Source organism: Hemitrygon akajei, chromosome 10 (genome assembly GCF_048418815.1).
Source record: "Hemitrygon akajei chromosome 10, sHemAka1.3, whole genome shotgun sequence".
NCBI lineage: Eukaryota > Metazoa > Chordata > Chondrichthyes > Myliobatiformes > Dasyatidae > Hemitrygon > Hemitrygon akajei.
The window spans coordinates 161494514-161517267 of record NC_133133.1 but is presented as its reverse complement, the minus strand read 5'-3'; the positions used below and the strand labels follow the sequence as shown (position 1 = coordinate 161517267).

At 41.3% G+C, this 22754-nt stretch overlaps 2 protein-coding genes across 2 annotated transcripts in view; one reads left to right on the top strand and one right to left on the bottom strand.

The window, feature by feature from the left end:
* Window positions 1-14641, bottom strand: part of ing3 (inhibitor of growth family, member 3) — a 42172-nt gene extending 27531 nt beyond the window's left edge. Inside the window, exons 1-4 of the mRNA XM_073059543.1 lie at window positions 14479-14641; window positions 14256-14327; window positions 11380-11480; window positions 4701-4766 (exon numbers count right to left, since the gene is read on the bottom strand). Coding sequence (XP_072915644.1) covers window positions 4701-4766; window positions 11380-11480; window positions 14256-14327; window positions 14479-14506 — 267 coding nt within the window. The 5' untranslated portion in view covers window positions 14507-14641. The remainder of the gene's footprint in view (window positions 1-4700; window positions 4767-11379; window positions 11481-14255; window positions 14328-14478) is intronic.
* Window positions 14642-15022: 381 nt separating this feature from the next.
* The window catches only part of tspan12 (tetraspanin 12), a 71480-nt gene continuing 63748 nt past the window's right edge, over window positions 15023-22754 (top strand). The window contains exon 1 of the mRNA XM_073059540.1: window positions 15023-15181. The gene's annotated coding sequence lies outside the window, so the exon portion shown is untranslated. The remainder of the gene's footprint in view (window positions 15182-22754) is intronic.

Here is a 22754-nt window from a genome sequence, read left to right as displayed (position 1 = left end):
AGACAGAGAGATCAAGAAAGGGGAGGGAGGTGTTGAAAATGGAACAGGTAAATTTGAGGGCAGCGTGGAAGTTGGAGGCAAAGTTGATAAAGTCGACGAGCTCTGCATGGGTGCAGGAAGCAGCACCAATGCAGTCATTAATGTCGCGCAGAAAAGGTGGGGGACGGATGCCAGTGTAGGTTTGGAACAGTTCCATGTAACCAACAAAAAGGCAAGCAGAGCTGAGACCCATGCAAGTGCTCATGACTACCCCTTTTGTTTGAAGGAAGTGGGAGGAACCAAAGGAGAAATTATTAAGAGTTAGGACAAGTTCCGCTAGACGGAGAAAGTGGTGGTGGAGGAGAACTGAGTGGGTCTGGTATCTAGAAAGAAACAGAGAGATTTGAGGCCTTCCTGGTGGGGAATGGAGGTGTAAAAGGATTGGACGTCGATAATGAAAATACGATTGTATAGGGTATGGACATATAACATAATCATACAGGAACTGTTTAAATTTGTTCTGTATTAAATATAGCACAATAAATATGAAGCTCGTCTAATTTTTAACACATGTCTGATATTTTCTTTTAAGTAGAATTCCTGAGTTTTGGTGCATTCTTGCAATGTATTTTGCTAAAAACTCTTACCAGATTATAAAATTTATCTGTGAATAAGTGAATAGAGGTAGTTCTGCTACAATGTGACAGTTAAATTCACAAGAAACTTTGCCTTAAATAAAATCATATTGTAAAAATAATTCTGTCAATAGGATAAAAGGGAGTTAGGGCCTAAAGAGTTTCAGACACACATTTTTCCCATAGGAAAAATAAAAAATATATATTAATTTACTGCTAAAAATATTAAAGGCTGTGTGTCAGATTGATTAATAAAGTCTCTTTGCACAGGTGTCAATAGAAGTGATTGTTTGTCAATTTTCAATGGCCTCTCCTGGTGAAACTAGCAGCCTGAGTTCTGAAGGAAAAAAGGACAATGACATTTGACTACTATGGAAAGGTTACACATAAACAGCTAACCACATACCCTCGGCATTGTTTTATTCCATGACAGATTTTCTTTTGCTCGTCAATTTCCAATGTAATTCTTAAATTGGTCTCTAGTTCCTGAATGAAATTATGTTATAACCAATTCAACTTATGTCATACAGTGTTTTCATTAATCACATTATATCCAATTCACATTATGAATATGCATATTGCAGTAGAAATACAGGTATTATTTAGCCAAGACAACAATACTGTCTCCCCCTACTATTTTAGCCTTGTGATTGAACTTAATGGTGTGTAATGTAGGGTGGAGTTTCATCTCAGACACTAATAAAATGTGACAACTCTGAGCTAATTATGTTAATACCCACTAAAAATACAGGCTTAAAAGTTTACAAGTCCTGCCAAACGTCTTCGGCCCGAGACATCAACTGCACTCTTTTCCATTGATGCTGCCTAACCTGTTGAGTTCCTCCAGCATTTTGTGTGTGTCGCTGAAAGTTTACAAATTAAGCGGTACGAAGACTTGTCATTAGACAAAGTAATGTGAAAACTTGTTGTGACCATGCTCTATCATAGCCAATGAAAGAGAGATTCCATTGTTAAAACACCTTGGAGGAAATATTCAAGATTAATTCACTGTGAAGTGTGGATTTCATTTTTGGGGAAAAGAAAGTGTTACTGATACAGATAAGAATTCTGACCTGAACACTATAATTCTCCCTTTTGCAAATTTCTTGTACATTGTGGTTATATCTTGATTTCCAACTGATTTTAATTTTTGTAGTCATCTTCTATGAGAGATACGATCAATTGAGGGTAAAATGCTTGTTATACATGGACAGAGATGCAACTGTCTCCGGTAAGGCTCGCGGTGGTGGCTTGTGTGTTTACATCAACATGGAATGGTGTAAGAACTCTGTGCTGGTTTCCAGACACTGCTCATCACTAGTGGAGTTTGTGGCAGTTCAATGCAAACCATTTTATTTGCTGCGGAAATTCACCTCTGCTCTTATATTCAGTGTCTATGTTCCCCCCAGTGCTAATGCTAAGGAGGCATTCTGTGAACTGTACGGGGCTATTAGTGAACTGCAGAATGCGCACCCTGGTGGTCTGTTTATTGTCGCCGGTGATTTTAACCACGCAAACCTTAAGTCAGTGCTCCTCAAATTCCATCAGTACGTGGACTTTGCAACAAGAGGGGAGAACGCATTGGACCTGGTTTACACAAACATCCCCAACGCGTACCGGGCAGAGCCCCACCCCCACCTCGGATACTCAGACCACATCCCTGTAATGCTAATCCCAGCATACAGACTGCTCGTCAGGCGCTTCAGACCAGTTCAGAAGCAGGTGAAAACCTGGCCAGCTGGAGCCACCTCTGCTCTTCAAGGCTGCTTTGAGCACACTGACTGGCACATGTTCAGGAAGGCCGTAACCGATGGCGACTCTACCAGTTTAGAGGAGTACACAGCATCAGTGACAAGCTACATCAGAAAGTGCATTGATGATGTTACTCTGTCCAAGACCATCACTATACGTGCCAACCAGAAGCCATGGATGACCGCAGAATTGCATGCGCTGCTGAGGTCCCGCGACTCCGCCTTCAGAGCAGGCGACAAGGCAGCCCTAACAACAGTAAGGGCCAAACTGTCCCGAGCCATCAGAGGGGCAAAGCGTGCACATACCCAGCTAATCCACAGTCACTTCCAGGACAGCAGCAACATGCGGCGCATGTGTAAGGGCATCCAGGACATCACCAATTACAAGACAACATCACCTGACTGTGCAGGTGATGCCTCCCTCCCAAATGCGCTGAATAATGTCTACGCCCAGTGGCTGACGTGAGAAGAACCCTGTGCAGGGTCAACCCACGGAAGGCTGCTGGACCAGACAACATTCCTGGTAATGCGCTCAGAGGATGTGCAGACCAGCTAGCAGATGTTCTCACTGACATCTTCAACATCTCCGAGCAACGCCACCATTCCAACGTGCTTCAAGGCCGCCACCATTGTCCCCGTGCCGAAGAAGTCTTCAGTGTCCTGCCTAAATGACTACTATCCCGTTGTACTTACATCCATCATCATGAAGTGTTTCGAGAGGCTCGTCATGAGGCATATCAAGACCCTGCTGCCCCCCCCCCACTGAACCCCCTGCAGTTTGCGTACCGTCCCAACTGCTCAACAGATGATGCCATTGCCACCACCCTCCACCTGGCTCTAACCCACCTCAACAAAAAAGACACATATGTTCAGATGCTGTTCATAGACTTCAGTTCAGCATTCAACACAATCATCCCTCAGAAACTGATTGGAGCTGAGCCTACTGGGCTTGAACATCTCCCTCTGCAACTGGATCCTAGTCTTCATGACTGGGAGACCTCAGTCAGTCCGGATTGGGAGCAGCATCTCCAACACCATCACACTGAGCACGGGGCTCCCCAGGGTTGCGTGCTCAGTCCACTACTGTTCACTCTGCTGACCCACGACTGTGCTGCAACACAGCTTGAACCATATCATCAAGTTCGCCGATGACACGACCGTGGTGGTCTCATCAGCAAGAACGCCGAGTCAGCTTACAGAGAGGAGGTGCAGCAGCTAACGGACTGGTGCAGAGCCAGCAACCTGTCTCTTAATGTGAACAAAACAAAAGAGATGGTTGTTGACTTCAGGAGGGCATGGAGCGACCACTCCCCACTGAACATCAACGGCTCCTTGGTAGAGATCGTAAGCAGCACCAAATTTCTTGGTGATCACCTGACGGAGAATCTCACCCGGTCCCTCATCACCAGCTCCATAGCAAAGAAAGCCCAGCGGCGTCTCTACTTTCTGCGAAGGCTGAGGAAAGTCCATCTCCCACCCTCTATCCTCATCACATTCTACAGGGGTTGTATTGAGAGCATCCTGAGCAACTGCATCACTGCCTGGTTCGGAAATTGCACCATCTCGGATCGCAAGACCCTGCAGCGGATAGTGAGGTCAGCTGAGAAGATCATCGGGGTCTCTCTTCCTGCCATCATGGACATTTACACTACACACTGCATCCGCAAAGGAAACACAGCATTATGAAGGACCCCATGCACCCCTCATACAATCTCTTCTCCCTCCTGCCGTCTGGGAAAAGGCTCCGAAGCATTCGGGCTCTCACAACCAGACTATGCAACAGTTTCTTCCCCCAAGCTATCAGACTCCTCAATACCCGAAGCTTGGACTGACACCTTGCCCTACTGTCCTGTTTATTATTTATTGTAATGCCTGCACTGTTTTTGTGCACTTTATGCAGTCCAGTGTAGGTCTATAGTCTAGTGTAGCTTTCTCTGTGTTTTTTTTTTATTACATAGTTCAGTCTAGTTTTTTGTACTGTGTCATGTAACACCATGGTCCTGAAAAACGTCTCATTTTTACTATGCACTGTACCAGCAGTTATGGTCGAAATGACAATAAAAGTTGACTTGACTTGATATATAATTATATATTTTTAAGCAGTAAATGAATATTTTTATAGGTATGGAAAACACTTCAAATGTCACTTTTTAAAAAAAAGTTAAAGCATTTTGCCAGGCAGAATGATTGTAATTAATAAGTGTTAATAATTTTGGACAGGTGATCTTTAAAATATCCTCTTAATTGCAATGTATTTCCAGATATTATTGGTAGACATATGTAGATGCTGGAGATTGGTTTGAACTTTAAAAGATACAATTTGACATTTACTCACCAAATCATAAATTTGATTTGCTAACTGGACTTTTTCATCAGCATCTTCCAAGGCTTTATAGTAGTCCTATAAAAGGATAAAGACATTAAAAATACAATTATTAAATACTGGTAAAGAAAAAAACGGCAAGGTAACATTTTCTTTTTAAAGGTTTGCCTAAAACTGCTATGAACTATTTTAAGTTATTTAATTATGCAATTATCTATTACTGAATACAATACAAAATTTTTCAAAAACTTCAGATTAAGAAACACGACTGAAAGCAGATACCTGTAAGACTATAAATTTGATATTACAATAGCAAAACTACTAATATTAAGTTTTACCAATTCACAAGTCCCATTTATTTAAATATTTTAATTATTTTAAAATAATTAACTTTCTGCTGCACATGTTGTCATATGAATGGTTTGATATAGCTTCACAAGCTTTACAACTTGGTCAATTTAAGGTACTTGATACGGTAACAACAGAGTTTGCGTAAAGTGGAGTACAGATATATAACAATTACAGCACGGAAACAGGCCATCTCGGCCCTTCTAGTCCATGCCGAACACTTACTCTCACCTAGTCTCACCGACCTGCACTCAGCCCATAACCCTCCATTCCTTTCCTGTCCATATACCTATCCAATTTTACTTTAAATGACAATACCGAACCTGCCCCTACCACTTCTACTGGAAGCTCATTCCACACAGCCATCAGTCTCTGAGTAAAGAAGTGCCCCCTCGTGTTACCCCTAAACTTTTGCCCCTCAACTCTCAACTCATGTCCTCTTGTTTGAATCTCTCCTACTCTCAATAGAAAAAGTCTATGCACATCAACTCTATCTACGCCCCTCATAATTTTAAATACCACTATCAAGTCCTCCCTCAACCTTCTACGCTCCAAAGAATAAAGACATAACTTGTTCAACCTTTCTCTGTAATTTAGGTGCTGAAACCCAGGTAACATCCTAGTAAATCTTCTCTGTACTCTCTCTATTTTGTTGACATCTTTCCTATAATTCGGTGACCAGAACTGTACACAATACTCCAAATTTGGCCTCACCAATGCCTTGTACAATTTTAATATTACATTCCAACTTCTATACTCAATGTTCTGATTTATAAAGGCCAGCATACTAAAAGCTTTCTTCACCACCCTATCCACATGAGATTCCACCTTCAGGGTACTATGCACCATTCCTACCATTTACCATGTATGTCCTATTTTGATTATTCCTACCAAAATGTAGCACCTCACACTTATCAGCATTAAACTTCATCTGCCATCTTTCAGCCTACACTTCTAACTGGCCTAAATCTATGTTCACTGTTCTTCCATAGTAACTTAAAACTGATTTCAATGCTAGTTTTTTTTTGCCACTTAAGACTATATTTAAGACTCCAGAATATGGACCCCATCCCTACACAGCTGCCAAATGTTACGGTCAGCAGCAACATCCGACAGGTCCTCAGGTCGGATCTTGCACTTCCTTAAAGCATTCCTCATCTGATCCTTATAGCGCTTCTTCGGCCCTCCAGCTGAGCGTCGACCATGATGTGGCTGGCCGTATAACACTCTGCGGGGTAGCCGACATGGGTGCATCCTAATCACGTGCCCCAGCCACTGTTACAGACGCTGGGTGATCACGGCCTCAATACTTCTGCAGTTGGTCTTTACAAGTATTTCAGTGTGAGGCACCCGCTCACGCCAGGTAATTCCCAGGATGCGCTGGAGGCAGCTTATGTGGAAGCGCTCCAAGGACTTGATGTGATGGCTGTAGGTTACCCAAGCTTCACAGCTATAAAGGAGAGTGGTGACACAGACCGCTTGGTATACGGCGACCTTTGTGGAGGGACGAAGGCTCCTGTTCTGAAAGACTCTACGCTGAAGTCTCCCAAAGGCAGCTGATACCTGTTTGATGCGGCTCTGGATGTCGTTGTCAATGCCGCTATCCTCAGACAGAATGCTCCCCAGATATCTGAAAGATAGCACTACTGACAGCTTTTCATCAACAACAGTGAATGCAGGTAGGGTGGGTGAGACACTAGCACTCCATTGGCAAACTACTTCTGTCTTTCAGTACCATATACTCATACACTTCCTGACACTGTATTCCATCTGCCACTTCTTTGTTCATTCTCCAAATCAGTTTAAGTCATCCTGCAGCCTCCCTGCTTCCTCAACATACCTGCCCCTCCACCTACCTTCGTATCATCCACAAACTTTGTCAGAAAGCTATCAATTCTGTCATCCAAATCACTGATATATAACATTATAAGAAGCAGTCGCAACACATACTCCTGTGGAACACCACTAGTCTCCAGCAGCCAACCAGAAAAAGCTCCTTTTATTCCCATTCTTTCCTCCTACCAATCAGCCAATGTTCTATCCATGTTAGAATCCTTCCTGTAATACCATGGGGTTTTAACTTGTTAAACAGCCTCATATGTTGCACCTCATCAAAGGCCTTCTGAAAATCCGAGTATACATCCACCGATTCTCCTTTGTCTATCCCACTTATTTCCTCAAAGAATTCCTACAGATTTGTCAGGTAAGATATTCCTTTAAGGAAACCATGCTGACTTAACCTACTTTATCATGTGTCTCCAAGTACCTTGAAATCACATCCTTAACAATGGACTCCAACACTTCCCAGGTCAGACTAACTGGCCTGTAATTTCCTTTCTTGTGCCTCTTCCTTCTTGACGAGTGACGTGACATTTGCAATTTTCCATTCCTCTGGAATCATGCCAGAATCCACTGATTCTTGAAAACAGACCATCTGATCAAGGTGACTTATCTACCTTCAGACCTTTCAGCTTCTCCAAGCATTTCATTCACTTCTGCGCCCTGACACTCTTGAACTTCTGGCATACCGCTAGTGTCTTCGACAGTGAAGACCAATGCAAAAGACTTTATCAGTTCGTCCATCATTTCCTTGTCCCTCATTATGACCTCTCCAGCATCATTTTCCAGTGGTCCAATATCTACTCTAGCCTTTCCTTTAAGGCTGATTAAAACTTGTGCGTACAGGCTACGCGGCAGCCTACGCCATAGCCCTGATTTTCACTTCTGCGTCACCTACGCCGTAGCGAGCATGCGTTGGTGTGAGCCAAAACACTAGTTGGCGGTGGGGTTTCTATGCCACTGTGTTGAGTTTCTTCGTGAGAGACACGGACAAGGAAAGGCATTTGAAACATTTTTGCATGTCGGCAGGTAGATATGACCATCTGGTTCATCTATTTCATATCGGTGTACGCACAGCCTACAAACATGACGCAGAAGAAGCAACCGGAAATGCGATGCTACCAAGCAGACCAATCACAATTGTTGCGGTCTGCGTCACCGTGACACGTAAGTAACTTTTCTGGAGAGGTGCACGTCACCCTACGGCGTAGGGTAAGTGTAGGTATGGCATAGGGTATGCGATACCTACGGCGTAGATGCGACGCACAAGTATAAATCAAACTTTACACATAATATATCTGAAGAAATTGGTGTTTCTTCTGTTCATACACTAAACTTACAATTTGAGAATGGATTTATCATGTGGACTTTATTTCATGGATTTTCATTGCCAGTATCTGCCTTAGAAGTACTTAAGGCATTTAGACATTTTTAGGCAGTAATCTAATTAAAAAGGAAGACAAAATGTTCCTTAATGATCTAAGAAATGGGAAGATAGTGTAGTTTAACACACAGCTAAGGGGATGGTGCAAGAGGGAGGGCTTCAGGTATTTGGATCATTGGGCTGTCTTCCAGTGCAGGTAGGACCTGTACAGATGGGACAGTTTGCATGTGAACAAGAGGGGGACCAATAACCTTGCAGGAAGCTTTGCTAATGCCACCCAGGTGGGGGAAGGTTTAAAACAGAGTTGTAGTAGGGGAGTGGGAACCAGAGTGCAGGGCAGCCAGTGCAGTGGCTTTGGGAAAATTAGACATTAAGCCTACATTCAAAACAGAAATCAACTGGTTGATAAAGATAGTGAGATTAACATTCTGAGATAGATCTATTTCAATATAAAGAGTATTGAAGGTAACCCAAACGAGAAAATTTGCAGATGCTGGAAATCCAAATCAACGCACACAAAATACTGAAGGAACTCAGCAGGCCAGGCAGCATCTACGGAAAACAGTACACAGATGACGTTTTGAGTCAAGACCCTTCATCAGATCCTTATCATGTGGAGCTGAGGTCTGGTGAGAGAGGCACAGGAATTTAAACGGCACACGTAAGGTCACCCTCCACCTTGTTGCCATGTTAAGTGTATTTCACAATCATAGTCAATCACATTTCCTTTTTCTGTTTCTGATGCTGACGAAGTCGACAACGTGGAGTATGTGATGATTTGTCTGCAGATTTTAGAACTGGCTTATTTATACTGTTTTTATTGAAGAAATTATTGATTCACTATGACGAATTCCAAAGAAGCAAAGGGTGTGAAGTACAAAAGAACTGCTAGTTCATCTAATGAAACAGTAGAACCTGCTACACTGAAAGCTCACAAGGTCAGGAATGTGGAGCTACCAGAAATATTTATGTACAATACAGAAACTGGTGTTCCCTGCGTGAGTTGTCATGATGCAAAAGTTGCTGCAGAATTTGCAAGTGGGAAGAAGTGGAGTGAGATTTGGAAACTTGGCTTTTTAAAGATCATTTAGAAGCAAATCGCATATGGGCAGTGTGCAAAACCTCCGGCGAGAATGAAAATGATCAAACCCAGACAAGATCAAAGTTCTAATTGACAGTGTTTAAAATTAATACCTCTATATAAAAAAATCAGTGCACACATGTTGTCACCGAACAAAAAAATTGTGTAGCACAAGATTTTTGAGCACACTGGTCATTACAAATTAAGAGTGAACATTGATGGAGTGCTAGTCTTGCATGATGTGGTAAATCAGTGAGATCTCCAGGGAGGCAGCTACATACTCCAAAGTTGCAGGAAGCAGATAACTGGGTGACTATCATGAATAGGCAGTCACTGCAGGGTACCCATGTGGCTGCTCTCCTCAATAACAAGTATATCCCTTTGGATACTGTAGGGGGAGGGAGAGAAATTACCTAGCAGAGGAAAGCCAAAGCTGTAAGGTTTCTGGCACTGAGTCTGGTTCTGTGGCTTAGAAGTGGAAAAGAGACAGACAGAAGACTCTGTGAATGAGAACGCGACTCCCAGTTGGTATGTTGCTTCCCATGGTCAGGGAAGTCAAAGAAAAAGTTCATAGCATTCTTAAGGGTGAAAATGAGCAGCCAGAGGTCGTGATCCACATTGGTACCAATGACATAGGCAGGAAGAGAGATGAGGTGCTGCAAAGAGTCAGGAGTTGGGTGTTAAATTAAAGAACAGGACCTCCAGGTTGGTGATCGTAGGATTGCTATCTGTACCAGAAATAGAAAGGTTAATGCAGCTTAACATGTGACTAAGCAGATGATGCAAGAGGGAGGGTTTTAGATTTTTGGATCCTTAGTTTTTCCTCCAGGGAAGGTGGTACCTGCACAGAAAGGTCGGTTTGCACCTGAACTGGAGGGTGACCAATATCCGATGGAAAGGTTTGCAAGTGCTGCACCAGGGGGTTAAAACTAGAATTGCAGGGGCAGTGAGAACCAGAGTGGCAGGTCAGCAACTGGAGTGGCTGTGGAGTACTGAATGTTAAGCCTACCTGCACAGCCAAAACCAAACTGTTGAGCAAAGTGGGACTAATTTTCTGAGTTGCATATATTTCAATGCGAGATGTATTGTAGGTAAAACACATGATGGGCACAAACCTCCTCACCATCAAGGATAGCTTCAAAATGCAATGCCTCAAGAAGGCAGCATCCATCATTGAGGACTCTCACCATCCAGGACATGCCCTCTTCTCATTATGTACTACCATCAGGGAGAAGGTACAGGAGCCTGAATAGCTTTTTAGGAATAACTTCTTTTCTTCTGCCATTTGATTTCTGAATGGCCGTAGACACCAGTTGTATTGATCTCTTTTTGAACCACTTATTTATTTTTTATATTTCTTTTTATAACGAGTGCCAATTTTTTGTGTTGCACCGTACTGCTGCCGCAAAACATATGCCAATAATAATAAACCTCATTCTGAACTTAGAACACGGAATAGCAAATGGAATTACAATGTTGTAGCCATTAGTGAAACTTGATTGTAGGAGAGCAGGACTGCCAACTCAATGTTCCAGAGTTCTGTTGTTTTACATTTGATTGAGTGGGAGGTATTCGAGGAGGAGGGGTGGCATTACTCATCATGGCAGTGCTTAGAGAGGGCATACTGGAGGGCTTACCTACAGAGACAATAAGGATGGAACTGAGGAATAAGAAAGGGATAACCATGTTAATGGGGTTAAACTATAGACCTCCCAATCCTCAGCAGGATTTAGAGGAGTAAACTCGTAGAGATTGAGCAGACAGTTCCAAGAAATATAAAGTGATTGTAGATGATTTTAACTTTCCACATATGGACTGAGATTCCCATACTGTAAAGGGATTAGATGGGATAGTTTGTCAAATGAGGAAAGGCAGAAGACTGGTCAAAGGAGAAAACTTTACAACTGAAAAAAATTTTATTAAGTTGTTGATATTGTTAGTTTAACATATATGATTTTACAATGTTACACTAGGTTAAAATTCTTTGATATACAATGAATATTTTACTTATTATTAAAAATTAACCCAAAGGTACTTGCCTTCTTTATTGCTTCCATCTGTTCCTCTCTCCATTCTGGCTTGTTCTTTTTTGCATTGATAAAGAACTCATTCACTCTTTGTTCTAACTGATCCATTGCATCTATGTGGGAAGGAAAGAAAACCAGTTATTTTCACAAACTACATGGGAAATCAAACATAACATGTAGATTTAATCTACTTTAATGTTTTTGATATTTCATCATTAGGAAAAGTAAATGAAATGGGATCTTATTAAATTTTCTGATGTTCAGATTGCTTTATAATAAAATAAATCAAATCCAATGAAGGAGCATCTCAATTGCAAGTTTTTGGTTTAAAGTAGATCTTTTCAAAAGAACATGGTACTTTAATGGCGATGATTAACTGATAATTTGATTATGATTACAGATTTCTAAAATTGGCCACTGCCACTCTGTAATCAATGCTAATTGAGAGACCACCACACAATTTTGACTGTTGACAATGAAACTTTGCCCATTTCTTTCTCTGGTGGGTATTAGACGTACAAAAGTTTATACTATTTTTCAAGTATATCTGTTTAAATATTTCAACTCAATTAATATGCAGTTAAAAATAAAGAGTTAATGTAGATGGTAAAATGCAGCACTTACTTATTACTCAAGCTGCCATTACATATCAAGATACATTATGTGCATCACTGAACAATAGGAAGTTGCAAACACATTTATCTACTTTCACTATTATACTTTCTTTCTCTTCTGTTACATTTATTACATTACTATTTAGTTTTTTCCCCTCATTTTACTACATTATTTAAGGATGTTTTGAAAGAAGACTCGTGAGGTGCACAAGATTTTTAAAAGGATCACAAACTAATTACATCTTGAGGCAGTCAATCTTCTAAACCCTTCTCATAGGTGCTAAGGTCCTTCCATTAGAACAGCAATTGTTAAATTTTGAACTTTGCTTCCAGCAATTGAAAAAGTATGATAAAGATCGTGGAGTCTTTGATAATACCAAAACAGAAAACCTCTCCAGAGTGGATTGCCAGCAAGAATGCCTAAAATTATGTAACCAATAATGTAGCAAAAAAGATAATTATGTATATTAAAGAAAGTATTTCAAAGGATGTTCCCATTCTAAAGAAAACATACTAATCAAAATTTTAAAAATCAAATTGTGCTTTTATAGAATATAAAGGACTAATGGGTATTGAAAAAATTTGAAAATTAAGGGTTTTCATAAATAGTGATCTCATAAAACAATAGATATTGCTATATCTGTGGACAGAGCAACTGAGTTAATGCTTCAGATTAAAGCTCTCTTTGAAGCATCTTTGACTTGATGTTAACTGTTTTTTTCTACAGATGCTCCCTAACCTACTGTCATTATCCAAGATATTCTCTTTTTACTTCCAATTTCTAGCATTTGCAGATTTTTAAAAATTTCATATTCCTTAATTCTCACCATCTCAACTTTAATCCATGGCTTCCAGTGAATACTTAGAAGATATTCTTTTCTTCCCAGATTCAGCCACTACATCCATTAACAAAACTAGCATATTTTAGAAATGGGGAAAAATGCCTAGATAAAGATCCATGTGGTTTGTAATACTGTTTTTGAATGTTTATCAAATTGGTTCGTGTTTTATGAATATACAGTATTATTAATTTGAATTGAATCAGCCTCAGACCAATTCATACTTGAAAGCTTTGCGGAAAAAAAACTCAGAGCAAAATACTGCAGTTTTATATCGTACAATTTATTAAAATAGTCGTGGGGGTAGCTAACACAGCAAGTTTGATCAGTGGGATAATAATAACAAAAATAACATAATCCCATCAATTCGTATCAATTTAATTAATTGGACAATTTCAAAATTAATTCAACATTTTGAAGGGTTAATTATAGCTTCTGTTAAGTGATTCTGCTTAAATGCCAACAGCCATAAACTTTTATTCAATGTGCATGGAAATCTAATCAGGTTTTAATCAGACTCAAACTCAACTTGCACATGTTTAAGCAGTACTGACCAAAAGCTGGCAGTAGAGTAGTTGTAATAAGAATTTGCAGAAGCATAAACTCATGAAAAAGTCGAATACGTTTAAAAAATCTTTATTTACTGTTAGTTACTAATCCGTATTTAAAAAATTAAATTGCATTTTCCCATTTATTGCGCAATTAAAAAAAAATATATCCTAACCCATATGTACTCAACCTCAGAACCCATTAAAAAAAACAAAAACTTTTTTCTATAGTTGGATATTTCATTATTCAATGGGTGGGCACTGTGCAACACCCAAAAATAACGCAATCCTTCAATTACTTTTAATGTTTTAACTGTGCAGACAGCTAAACGTCAACTTAGAAAATGACCTATATATTTCTAACAGAGGGCATGAAAATTTTTCATTAAGACTGCGTGCACAATTCCCATTTAAAACGTTTGCACCGTGGATTACATTAAAAGCACGATCCAAGCTTGGAGAAAAACTTCCTCGGAGGTAAAGCAATAAGCAGACGGAACTAGGCACGCTGTTGCTATGGTGCATGCTAGCGCAACTCTTCTCATGCCGACCGCAGCCTCACAATATAAAGAAATAAAAGTGGCAAGAGCAAGTGATCGGATTGTGCCTACTCCTACTTAATGACACCAAAGTAGAACATTGTGCTCAACTTTTCTTTACATGTGGATTGAGAGTAACTGTGGGGTGGGGGGGGGAAATAGTTCTTTATTGATAATATTGCACTGTACAAAGCGGCAATAACTATGATTTTTGAAAAGAGTTGTGGCGCCAGCTGCGTGTTCACCCCACCCGCACCCCTCGCCCCAAAGATATCCCCCCCGGCAAGTACTGTCAGCGTGAGGTGAGGTGGGCAGTGAGAGCCGAGCGACTAACGTGGCGCCGCATACTCTGTACTTGCAGGTCCATCTCCCTCATTTCCGTAAACCTGTCGCGGAGATCCATGGGAAGTTGTTCGATCACTGTCGAGAGAAGAGGGAAAAAAAACAGCGGCGTCAATGGAGGGGCGGCTTCATTTTCCGTCCGACATCTCTACCTCAGTCGGTACATCTTTTTTTTAAAAAAAACTTTTCCTCACAACCCCACACCGCTGCCATATCCCTCAATACTTACTCTCCAAGTAATCCTCCAAGTACAGCATGTTGGGAAAAGTGTAGGTTTTACACCGGACAGATTTTTACTGTTTTGTTTCCTAAAATGGTTCCAATATGGCGCCTCAAACCAACGCCGTTCGTTCGTTAAAAAAAGACGATGCGGGGGGTGGAGGGAAAGACAAACCACGGCTGCTCGGGCCGTCAGCCTCGCGCGTTGGAAGCTCGCTCTGCCATTGGCTCATTCGGGTGATTTGTATGCGTCGTCACGGGACTAATAGAACCGCCATCCGCTCGCACAGCATCTTGGGAGGTGTAGTCCGGTCATTGTGCCGCAGCCGGAGGGCGAGAAGCGCCTCAGGGTCGCTCTTCTGCGCCTTGGTGGGTAGGGTGCGTAAAGCCGGTGGACACTGGATGGCAAACGATGAGAGAATTAACCGCCGCGTTGGTGGGTCGTGTTTTGGATATTGCATCAGATTTTGTTTTTTTTAAATAAAACGCACTTCCGTTTCCGATTCCACTGCAAGTTGCGCAAACCAGCGCGCTGTTTAATTTGAAAGTCAAACACTGCAGATGCTAGAACACAAGAAAGCACCCACAAAAACTGCTGAAAATATGTATTAGACAGCATCTGTGGAAAGGGAAACAGAGAACTTTTCAGGTTGAAGACTCTTTCCAACGTTTTAACTCTGGTTACTTGCGCATTTGGCTTTTAGAGTTTACCGGTATGTTGGTTAATTAAAATAACTTTCTAGTTTCCGACGATAGAAAAGAAAATCCAAGAAAAACTTGGACTATAGTTTATTCCCCGTATCCTTACCATTGCTTAAAAATAGATTCCTTTTTGAGGGTGGTAAAATGACAATTTTGTAAGACACCATTCCTCATTTAAAGAGCCTTACTAAACTACAAGTTTTTTCTTGTTAAGTCAATCAATTGACAAGTTCTGTTATCAGGTGTAATTTTCCAAAATAGAAAAGGAACATGCCACACTGAAATGTAACACACTGATTTATTTCAAATTGACTTCTTAAGAATAAAGAAAACTTTACACTAATAGGTGGTCACAGATGTAATTCTCAAAGGCATCAGATTAGTATTGGCACTATTTATACTCTTGGGTTTGGGAACATTCTCGAGATCTGAGACTGATAGTTCACTGAAGATTCTTGCAATCTTCAGGTGACAATAATAAGAAGCCACCCACACAGAACAAACATTTTAAACATTAGATTAGGCAGCATCCTTATAAAATAATATTTTGTCTCAATTGAAAAAAGTGATACATTTTATAATGCAAGGAATGAAAGGAGATGAAGCAAAAACAGGAGAAAGACAAAAGGTAGGAGAGATTAAGTAACATCGAAGGCAAAGTGAGATGGTAATTGCATTACAGAAAATAATTGGTATAGTGGATGTGTAAATGGGGAGGATTTGTTTGTGTGTAGTTTATCACTGATTTTAGTGCCAAGATGGCGCTGGTGAACCACAGCGATGTGTAGCCAGCTGCTTACTAAACTTCTAAATATAACTCTTTTGAATAACATTTACTGCAATCTGCAGCCTGTAATTTCCCTGTAAGCAGTGTACTTTTGAACTGTCTTAATGAACTGGCAATTTCATGATCTTCTGAAGGACTTGGTGGACATGGAGGTATGGCACCTTTGAATGTACATCACTATATCCAGAGGAGGGGAGGACTCTAAGCCAGACTGATACTCTAAGCAATGGAAGTTCCTCTACCCAGCATTTTGTTAGCAAATGTAAAGTCTCTGAAGAACAAGATTGAGGACCTGAGGGCAAGATTGCTGTACTGGAGGGAAATGAGGCATTAGTGTGTTCTGTATTTCACGGAGACATGGCTTACTCCAAACATGCTGGATTCAGCGATCAGGTCAGAGGGCTTCTCAATATGCAGGATGAACCAAACTGCTGATTTGCAGAAGGCAAAAGGTGGATGTCTGTGCATCATGATAAACTCTCTTTGATGCTTGGACACAGTGGTTTTGGTCTTACTGCCCTCTTGTTCCCCTGATCTGACCTGGAACATCTAAAGATTAAGTGCCAAATGTTCTCTGTACCAAAAAGTGTTGGCGCGTGGCCTAGTGGGCAAAGCATCAGACTAGTAACCTGAAGGTCACTGGTTCGAGCCTCAGCTGAGGCAGCGTGTTTGTGTCCTTGAGCAAGGCACTTAACAACACATTGCTCTGCGATGTCACCGGTGCCAAGCTGCTTGGGTCCCAGTGCCCTTCCCTTGGACAACATCGGTGGTGTGGAGAGGGGAATGCCTGCAGCTTGGACAACTGCCGGTCTCCCATACAACCCTGCCCAGGCCTGCGCCCTGGAAACTCCAGGTGCAGATCCATGGTCTCTCGAGACCTACGGATACCACCACCACCACCATAAAAAACTGACATTAACCAGGCATTCAAGATATTGAGTGCTGCCATCACCAAACAAGAACAGCCCACCCCGATGTACAGTATTTCAAATCGTAGTCAGGCTTGTTTGAAGAAATCTCTGTCCAATTATCATGAGCATATAACCTGCAGCACCTGAGACCCAAACACTTGTACTAGATTCAGGAATGCCTACTGTACCAAGTCCAGACCACATTTCAGGCAATCTGATCACTTAGCTGTTCCTTTTGCATACTGGCTAAAGAGCAAGGCTTCAGAGATGAGGACAACAAAGGTCACAGGAGGCAGAGGAGTAGCTATGGGATTGCCCTGAGTTGGTAGTCTGAACCATGTTCAAAGACATATTAGTGGATCTGAATATATACACCAGAGCTGTCATGGACTTTATAAAAACAGTAATGGCCGTGTATGTTCCCACAAAAGCAAATCCTCCAGGTCTACGACTTCAAAGGAAGAAATTTATCCTCATCTTAAACTGAATCTGTGACTCTTGTGCTAGGTAGTTAAACATGTCTATTTGCATCCCTCATCCTTCCAATATGCCAATAAGCGTATTGTACTTTTTAATTAGATCCCTCCATTCTCAACTCTCAAACTTGGTTGACATAATCACTCATTATATACACTTACATGGCCTTCTGTCCTCTCTTATTAGACTCCCCCATCTCCAGCCCTGTATCTCTTTCACCAATCAACTTTCCAGCTCTTTGCTTCACCCTCCCCCTTCTCAGTTTCACTGATCAGTTTGTATTTCTCCCTCCCCTCCCCCCACCTTTTAATTCCAGTCCTGCTGAAGGGTCTTGGCCCGAGGAGTTTACTGTACTCCTTTCCATGGATGCTGCCTGACCTGTGGAGTTCCTTCAGCATTTTTATGTTGCTGGGATACACTTGGTGTCAGCTTTATCTGTTACAACTGTACACCTGCTCATTAATACAAAGATCTAATCAATAATCATATGGTGGCGACTCAATGCATAAAAGCATGCAATCATGGTGAAGAATTTCATTTGTTTAGACCAAACATCAGACTGGGGGAGAAATGAAATCTAAGTGACTTTGACCTTGAAATGGTTGTTGGGGCTAGACGGGGTTGTTTGTGGATCTCAGAAACTGGTGATCTTCACGCACAACAGTCTCTAGAGTTTACAGATTCAAAACAACATCGAACATCCAGTGAGCAGCAGTTCTGTGGGTGAAAATGCTTTGTTAATGAGAGAGGTCAAAGGAGAATAGCCAGACTGGTTCACGCTGACAGGAATGGGACAGTAGCTCAAATGACCACACATTACAGCAGTGGTGTGCAGAAAGGCATCTCTGAATGCACAACATATTGAACTTTGTAGTGCATGGGCTACAGCAGCAAAAGACCATGAACATACAGAAATACACTCAGTGGCCACTTTATTAGGTACTTTGTATACTTAATAAATTGACAACTGAGTGTATAAAACCATAAAATGGGAGTAGAATATGCTATTCAGCCCATTGAGTCTGCCCCACCATTGGATTATGGCTGATTTATTATCCCTCTCAACCCCATTCTCCTGCCTTCTCCCCAAAACATTTGATGCCATTACTAATCAAAATCCTTTCAACCTCCACTTTAATCTGAGGAATTACGACGGGAATTACAATTTTTCATCAGAAAAAAATAATTATAGGAGAGAACATCACTAGTGAAGCAGCTAGGACACAGCTACTCCATTAATATCTTGGGAGTGTGTTAATTGGCACCCCATAATCATAATCTTCCATTGAGTTAGATATACATTTGGCTAATGGAGAGAATTTCTCTTGATTTCCATTGCCTTGAAATATATTCATTGGTATCATTGTTGGTTTAGTACTGCTATAGTATCAAAGGCAGTCATATTTAACTCTAAGAATCTGATCTTTTGATTTTGGTTAGACCAATCTTTACAAAATATTTCCTATGCTAAAGCTTAAAATATCTCAACATCATGTAATATTCAAATTTGTTGCACTCCCTCTTTCCTAGCCCAGGATTCAGTCTGATGAATTTTCATTGTATCCTCTCCATGCAAATATATCCTGGCAAACTTTACTTGAAGTGTGGACTCAGTAAAGCCAAGAACCACTGTAGCAAGATATCTCTGCCCCTTTTTCAAATCCCCTTGATATAAAGGACAGCACATGATTTGCCTTACCTATTTGTCAGGAGCGTTTGAGGGGAGGGTGAAGGCAGAGATAGCCAGGAGAGTGATAAGTGGGAACACAAAGCTGCAAGTGTTAGAATCTGCTAAGTCAGGAAGGTGATGGATGGAATCGGTGAGGGATAAAATAGATAATGGAGGAGCTAGAATGGGGTATGTGAAATGGGACAAAATGCCAAGACGGGGTGGTTCAGTGGGGAGGGTGGCGGTGGAAGGAACACAGGAGGTGAAGGTAATCAAAGAAGGCAACTTTAAAAAAAAAGCCATAAGGAGCGAAAAGATGAAATATGAAGGTAAGCTATCCAATAATATAAAAGGGGATACTAGAAGTTTTTTTTCAGATATATAAAGAGTAAAAGAGGCGAAAGTGGAAATCTGACCATTGGAAAATGACTGGAGAGGTAGTCATGGGGCACAAAGAAATGGCGGACAAACATATTTTGTGTCAGTCTTCACCGTGGAAGACACTAGCAGTATACCAGAAATTCAAGAGTGTCTGGGAGCAGAAGTGAGTGTAGTTGCTATTACTAAGGAGAGGTAGGAAGCTAAAAGGTCTGAAGATAGATAAGGCACCTGTTCCAGATGGATTACACCCCATGGTTCTGAACGAGGTAGCTGCAGACAATGTGGTAGCATTCATAATGATCTTTTGAGAATCATTGGAGGATTAGCAAATTGCAAATGTCACTGCACTCTTTAAGAAAGGAGGAAGGAAATTATTTTGCAAGTTAGCCTGACTTCAGAGGTTGGGAAGATTTTGGAGTCTATTATTAAGGATGTGGTTTCAGGGTACTTGGAGGCACATGATAAAATAAGCCGACGTCACCATGGTTTCTTTAAGGGGAAATCTTGCCTGACTGTTGGACTTCTTTGAGGAAATAACAGACAGAACAAACTAAAGGAGAGTCAGTGGATGTTGTATACCTGGATTTTCAGAAGGCCTTTGTCAAGGTGCCGCACATGAGGCTGCTTAACAAGATAAGAACTCACTGTATTACATGAAAGATACTAGCATGGATAGAAGATTAGCTGACTGGCAGGGGACAAAGAATGAGATTAAGGGGTGACTTTTCTGGTTGGCTGCCAGTGACTAGTGGTGCTCTACAGGGGCTGGTGTTGGGATGCTTCTTTTCACGCTATATGTCAGTAATTTGGTTGATGGAATTGATGGCTTTGTGGTCACTGTTGCAGATGATACGAATATAGGTGAAGGGACAAATGGTGTTGAGGAAGCAGAGAGTCTGCAGAAACTCATAGACAGATAGTTATAGAACACTACAGCACAGAAACAAGACCCTTGGCTGATTTAGTCCATGCCAAACTATATATCTGCCTAGTCCCATAACCTGCATTCAGACTATAGCCTTCCATATCACTCCCATCCATGTACCTGTCCAAATTTCTCTTAAATATTGAACCCACATCCACCACTTGTGCTGGCAGCTCATTCCAGACTCTCACCAACCTCTGAGTGAGGAAGTTTCCCCTCACGTTGCCCTTAAACATTTCACCTTTCACCCTTAACCCATGACCTCTGGTTCAAGTCATTCACCTTATCAATACCCTCATAATATTGTATACCTCTAACAAATCTCTCCTCATTGTCCTATGTTCTAGGGAGTGAAATCCCAACTTTATGTGTAACCCAAGTCCCAGCAACAAACTTGTTATTTTCCTCTGCTGTCTTTCAATCTTGCTGATATCTTTCCTGCAGGTAGGTGAGCAGAACTGTACACAATGCTCCAAATTAGGCCTCACTGACATCTTCAATATTACATCCCAATTTCTGTGCTCAATACTAAACAAGAGAAAATCTGCAGATGCTGGAAATCCAAGCAACACATACAAAATGCCGGAGGAACTTAGCAGACCAGGCAGCATCTATGGAAACGATGACAGTCAACATTTCAGGCTGAGACCCTTCACGAGGACTGGAGGGAAAAAAGCATCTTTTCCATAGAGGCTAGACGCTGCCTGACCCACTGAGTTCCTCCTGCATTTTGTGTGTGTTCTGTATTCATTACTTTGATTTATGAAGGCCAATGTGCCGAAAGCTTTCGTTATGACCCTAACTTTCTGTGATGTTACTTTCAAGGAATTATGTATCTGTATTCCCAGATCCCTCTGTTTCACTACATGCCTCAGTGCCCTACCATTCACTGTGTAAGACTTACTCTGGTTTATCCTCCCAGAGTTCAACACACACGTGACACTTTTCTGCTTTAAATTCCATCTGCCATTTTCCCGCTCATTCTTCCAGCTGTTCCAAAACCCGCTGCAAGCTTTTATATCCTTCCTTGCTGTCCACTACACTCCAGTGTTGGTGTCACCCCTAAATTTGCTAATCCAGTTTTCTACATTATCACCCAGATTGTTAATAAGAATGACAAACAACAGCAGACCTAGCACCAATCCCTATGGCACACCACTAGTCTCAGGCCTCCAGTCAGAGAGGCAGCCCTCTACTACAAACCTCTGGCTTCTTCTGCAAAGCCAATTACCTCCTCATCTTCATTGTCAAGCATCTGAACTTTCTTGACCAGCCTCCTATATGTGTCCTTGTTAAATGACTTGCCAAAGTCCATGTAGACAACATCCACTGCCTTGCCTTCATCAACTTTCCTGGTAAGTTCCTTGAAAAAATATAGGTTTGTTTAGACGTCACCTACAAAGCACAAAACCATGCTGACTATTCCAAATCAGTCCCTCTCTATCCAAATCAGTCAATTACAGTTAATTGGGACACATCAGGACCACTACATTATGGCCCAATTAAGTGGCTGCCCCAATTACATGAAGTTTCTTGGAAAATAGTTTTTTTTAAAAAGGCAATCTACCTTTTAACTGAGGAACACGTTTGTATTTAAATGAAATACCTAACAAATTAGAACACAACCAATATTACTACTGGGTATTAATTGCTAATAGTTCTTGATAGAAGAATTCATATAGTGTATGCTGCCATGTTCTTTTGATTGACTGTAAATGAACAAAGTCAGCACAGACACCTAGTGCAGATAATGGCTGCCCAGTGAACTGGAATCCACTGTACTTATATATCCAGTTCCTTAGAAAACCAGCAAATAACTTACCCACTACTAATAATATAAATGTGCAAAGAAGTGGCAGGTGGAATATAGTGTAGGGAAGTGAATCATCATGCATTTTGATAGAAAGAATAAATTCATAGACTATTTTCTAAATGGGAAGAAAATTCAAAATTCAGAGGTGCAAAGAGACTGGGGACTCATTGTGCCAGCTTCCCTAGAGGTTAACTTGCAGGTTGGAGGCCGGGCCCTTCTGTTGGTGCTGCCCCCAGCGTTCGCTCCGTGGAAGAACAAGCTGGATTGGGCAACTTACCATCTATCTACAGTCATACCAAACTGGCTGGTGATGTAGTGGTACCAGCACCAGGTGCCGAGATGAATGGTCCTGAGTTTGAATCCAGTCGGCTTCTTGCATGCTTTCTATCCATGCTGGGTTGAGCGTCAAGCTAGTAAGTCAGTCTCATAAAAAAAAAGTCAACTGAAATGAAAAAAATGTTGCTCGATGTGCCGTATGGCGTAAAAAGGAACGACAACAATAAAAGTCATGCCACTCAGTGACTTAGCAATTCTTTTTCTTTGTGACTGTATGTTTTCCTGAAATTGTAACCATATGTGTAATTTGTTCTATGTACACTGTGCTGTTGACCTTGGCCGAAA